This window comes from Semicossyphus pulcher, unplaced genomic scaffold, assembly GCF_022749685.1.
Source record: "Semicossyphus pulcher isolate SPU_LCO1_2020_fin unplaced genomic scaffold, fSemPul1.0.p SCAF_12, whole genome shotgun sequence".
NCBI classification, from domain to species: Eukaryota; Metazoa; Chordata; class Actinopteri; order Labriformes; family Labridae; genus Semicossyphus; species Semicossyphus pulcher.
Window position 1 is genome coordinate 427,096 of NW_027211626.1, and position 4,445 is coordinate 431,540.

General features: G+C 50.3%; 1 protein-coding gene across 1 annotated transcript; it reads left to right on the forward strand.

Moving 5' to 3' along the window:
* The first annotated feature begins 1,706 nt into the window (after positions 1-1,706).
* LOC138588729 (transmembrane protein 121) lies at positions 1,707-4,020 on the forward strand. Its single transcript, XM_069658974.1, has 2 exons — positions 1,707-2,110; positions 2,386-4,020. The coding sequence occupies exon 2, from the start codon at positions 2,609-2,611 to the stop codon at positions 3,557-3,559; it is 951 nt and encodes a 316-aa protein (XP_069515075.1). The 5' UTR covers positions 1,707-2,110; positions 2,386-2,608; the 3' UTR covers positions 3,560-4,020.
* The last annotated feature ends 425 nt before the right edge of the window (positions 4,021-4,445 follow it).

Sequence of the window (4,445 nt, forward strand, 5' to 3'; positions counted from 1 at the left end):
AACAGCCACGATGGCCGCCGTCAGCTGATCCACAGCTGGTTAAACCAAACCATTCAATCCTGCAAAAATCGGCCTGATTGATTGCAATTATGTTGAGTTGTCATCACACAGTCGGGTGAAAAGTGCTGCCGCACGGCAAAGAGAAGCAATATTCTGCCTCCTCAATGAGGACAATTCATGGAGTGAGCAGTGAATGGCTTCATACTGTAGTAATGAAAGCAGTTTGGTTCCTCTGAGGGAGGATTAGCGCTAATTGGCCCAGCTGGATAAACAGAGCTGCTGGTGTTAGCATACCGCACAGCAGCGCAAACACCAACCTTTCCCCACCTTCGGACATTTTTGCATAAGCATTATCTCTGAGCCCGAGCATTATTGCATCTCAGAGGATGAAAATGTCCCCTTGACATTTAGTCCCACCCCTGCACGTCTCCCGCTCTGCTTTTTTCTCTTCTCATCATGTCACCCGGCTCCTCATCTCGTTTTTTTCCTCCTTTCTCATTCGCTATCCCCACATCTGTTCCTCCCCATCTCCCCTTACCCCTCATCTCTTTTGGTCCCCAGCCTCATCTCAGGCTCCTGATTCACTGCTCTGTCAGTAGATCAATAGAAAGGCTCTCTGTCAGGAGGAGCCACTGCCCCCCACCCTCCCACCATGTCTCCCCAGACTGCAGACACACAGCCTGCTGGGAGACTGGCTTACTACATGTCATACTGGAGAGCATCTCCTCTCTCTCCCCACCTTTTCCTCCTCTCTGAATCACTTTTCATCACTGCATCTGAAACTGACTGAGAAAAAAATGCTCAGCGCTTTAATGGGCTCCTCAAAGAAGACGAGAACTGGGGCTTTTTCTGGAAGCCAAAACAGAAGAAGCTGAGAAAATAGGATATCAGCACACGACACAACGTGAAAAGAAGAGAGGGATAAAAGAGAGGAAAAACAGGGTGAGAGAGAGAACTTGTGCATTCAGCTAAGCTGCAAAAGGCTGGCTCGTCCTCCCTCCCCCCGCTCCCCGCCTCTCTCCACCCCCTGGAAAAGTGTTCTGTCTCTCTCTCTACCTCTTTTCTCTCTCCCTGGCTCTGCAGCTGTGGTCTGCTCAGCGTCACCTCCACACAGCAAGTGCCTTTACTTGAGCAGAAGAGGGAGAAGGAAGAGGAGGGAAGCTACGAGACAGAGAGAAGAAAATCCCCGGAGTGTGTGTGAACGCACCACAGGAGCATCTCTCTGACTTCGCAGAGCGGGTGTGAGAGGTGCACAGACACAGACAGGCAGAGGCAGGCGGCGTTGGAGGATCACAGCGCTGGTGTTTCTGGCAGAGCATGCTGGGAGGAGGCAGGGGAATCCACTGGCGCTGCTGATCCTGGTGTCCCTGGCAGGAGCTGCTCGGGCAGGAGACAGAAAACGGTGCAGCAGCCAGGATCTCGCCAGGGGGGCAGCATTTTACAGCGACAACCAAGCGTGGAGACAGCTGAAACCTGCAACACACAGAAAACACCAGGGAAACACACATGCACACAAACACACATGCACACAGCTGAGAGGGGACGGACAGTCAGACACACGCTGCATTTCAAAGATTCATTACGCTCCCACTTCTTCTTCTCAGAGGCACAAACTTCCACACGGAAACAGATCCTAAATCCCACGTTTTCTCCTCCATGGATGTTGGATGACGGAGAGGAAAACTTCTGGATATGAAATTCTCTTTTAAGCAGGACTTACTGGAGACATTTTTCCACCCAGAATAACTTTTTATTTGTGGGAGTTTGAGGTTTAAAGCCTCCATCTGAGCACAGCACAGATCACCTCTATTCTTAGTGGCAGAAAAGGAGAGCGGGCTTTGTGACCATTAAGATGCCTCCTCCTGATTCAGTCTGAGCAGTAAGTGGATTATGACAGCAATATTTTGGGATTTCTCTTTTGCCTGCAGAAAAAGAGAGAGAAATATATCGAGGACTGGTGGATTTACGTCTGTCAGAGACGGAGAGGATCCCGAGCGTTTCCTCCTCTCTCCTCCTGTGGATTACAGATGGGCTTTGTGATCTCCCAGTGCAGTCTCATGGATGATCGCTCGCTGCCAGTCATTAGGATAAAGTACAAAGAGGGACACAAGTGAGTATTCAGCCGGATCTTTATCTCTGAAGGATTACACTCGTACGAAAACAAGGGTGAAGTGAATGTGTAATGAGAACACATCGCAGCTGATGTTTCTTCTCTTTAACACAGAAGTGTTTGATTAAAGTGGTGAGATAAATGAATGATTATCAGGGTAAATGCTAGACACACACCCTCAGATTTATTAGTGTTACAATAGTGAACCTGTGTGTTTACAGACAATTAGCCAATGAACATAATTTACTAAATGAGGGGTGCTGTCTGCCCGGCAGGTGGCTAGGGCACGAGCGGAGATTGATTGAAGTGATCCGTGTGAATCCTATTAATGCATCCTGGAATCTGGCCAAGAGAGACGAGATGGAGGGGAACGCCGCTGTGTAGCAGCGCTATCTGATCTGCCTCCTCACTGGACAAACTGAGCCCCCCCTGCATCCCCTCTTCAACAACACTCCTCCTCCTTCTCCTCCTCCTCCTCCTCCTCTCGCCCAGGCCAGGATGGTACCTCCACCTCCCACCAACAAGCCCCATGTGTGCCTGTCCACCATCCTGATCATGAGCAGCATGGCGCTGATTGATGCCTACCTGGTGGAGCAGAACCACGGGCCACGAAAGATTGGCATCTGCATCATGGTGATGGTGGGAGACATCTGCTTCCTGATCGTCCTGCGGTACGTAGCGGTGTGGGTGGGCGCTGAGGTACGCACAGCCAAGCGAGGCTACGCCATGATCCTCTGGTTCCTCTACATCTTCGTGCTGGAGATCAAGGTCTACTTTGTGTATCAGAACTACAAGGCGGACAGGAAGAGTCTGGACGCTCTCGCCAGGAAAGCACTGACGTTGCTGCTGTCCATTTGCATCCCGGTGCTGTTTGTGGTGCTGGTCGCTATCGACCACATGGAGTACGTTCGAGCCTTTAAGAAGCGCGAGGAGATCCGTAACCGTCTCTTCTGGGTGGTCGTGGACCTGCTGGACATTCTGGACATCCAGGCCAACCTGTGGGAGCCTCAGAAGAAGGGGCTGCCTCTGTGGGCGGAGGGCCTGATGTTCTTCTACTGCTACATCCTGCTTCTGGTGCTGCCCTGCGTGTCCCTGAGCGAGATCAGCATGCAGGGCATCAACATCGTGCCCCACAAGATGCTCCTGTACCCCATCCTCAGCCTCGTCACCATCAACATCATCACCCTCTTCATCCGCGGGGGGAACATGATCCTGTACCGGGACGCTCGGGTGTCGGGGATCCTCATAGGAAAGAACGTCCTGGCCATCATCCTAAAGACCTGCAGCTTCGTGCAGTACAGGAGACAGTTGCAGAACGCGTCTCCTGCCTTTGGGGTGGAGCTGCAGAAGAACTCGGTGGCCCACGCTCGCCCTGCCCCCACCCCTCCTCAAGTGGTCATGCAGGACCAGACACCCCTCCCGGAGATGACGACGTGTGAACACACATGACAGAATCCTGGAAGCGTCTGTATGAATGTGACCCTTTGGACGCCATCAGGGCACGATGTCCCTCACCTCTTAGGGCATGTGAACGCTCATGTGAACACTCATGTGAACACACAGGAGGCCGTGTTCTCCTCTGACGGCACACAGGACGCTGCAGACGCTCGGTGAGGACGGAGCGGTGCTGGATCCAAAGCTGTGATGGTGCAAAATACAGCATCACTTGTGACTTTGTTAAAGCTTTCAGTTTACTGTGTATTTTTTCTAATTGTACAAAAGAAAAAAAGGCAACTACTGCGAGACTAGAGGATCTATTTTTTGAATTGTGTGTGTTGCATTCTAATCTTAAATCTAAGGGTCCGTGTGCTGTGGTGTGTATTTCTGTTGCTCGAATGTTGTAGTCGGCTTTAAGGAGGAGAAACAAACAAGAGGAAGTTAAAGAGTCGCAGCTTTCTCCTGGAAGACGTGTGTTTTTATATGTGATTCTTTGATAAAGTATTGTGTACAAGATAACGGCTCTCCGGCTCATTCACTGGCTGCTCAGGCCTCTTTTATGAAGTTATTGGAACAGTCGAGTATAATTCACTTTTTAATTAAAATCCAGCTTAAGTCCTTTAATTAACCTGAGGTATAAAGAAAACACTCGCTCTGACTTAATCCACAATTAGAGACTTAATTTCTCAGTCATCCTCTCAGGCCGTGATGGTTACATGAACATTTGATCACAGCAAGGTGTAACTCCGGTTCTGTCGCCACAGGACACAAAACACAGTCAGGGGGCTGCAGATGGAGAAATGATTCCCAACTACGTAGACCTGTTTAACATCCTCCTCAGGCACTCTGACGATCTGTGCTCTTGTTTAGTGTCTTTAGAAGCTCTGTCATTTTGTTC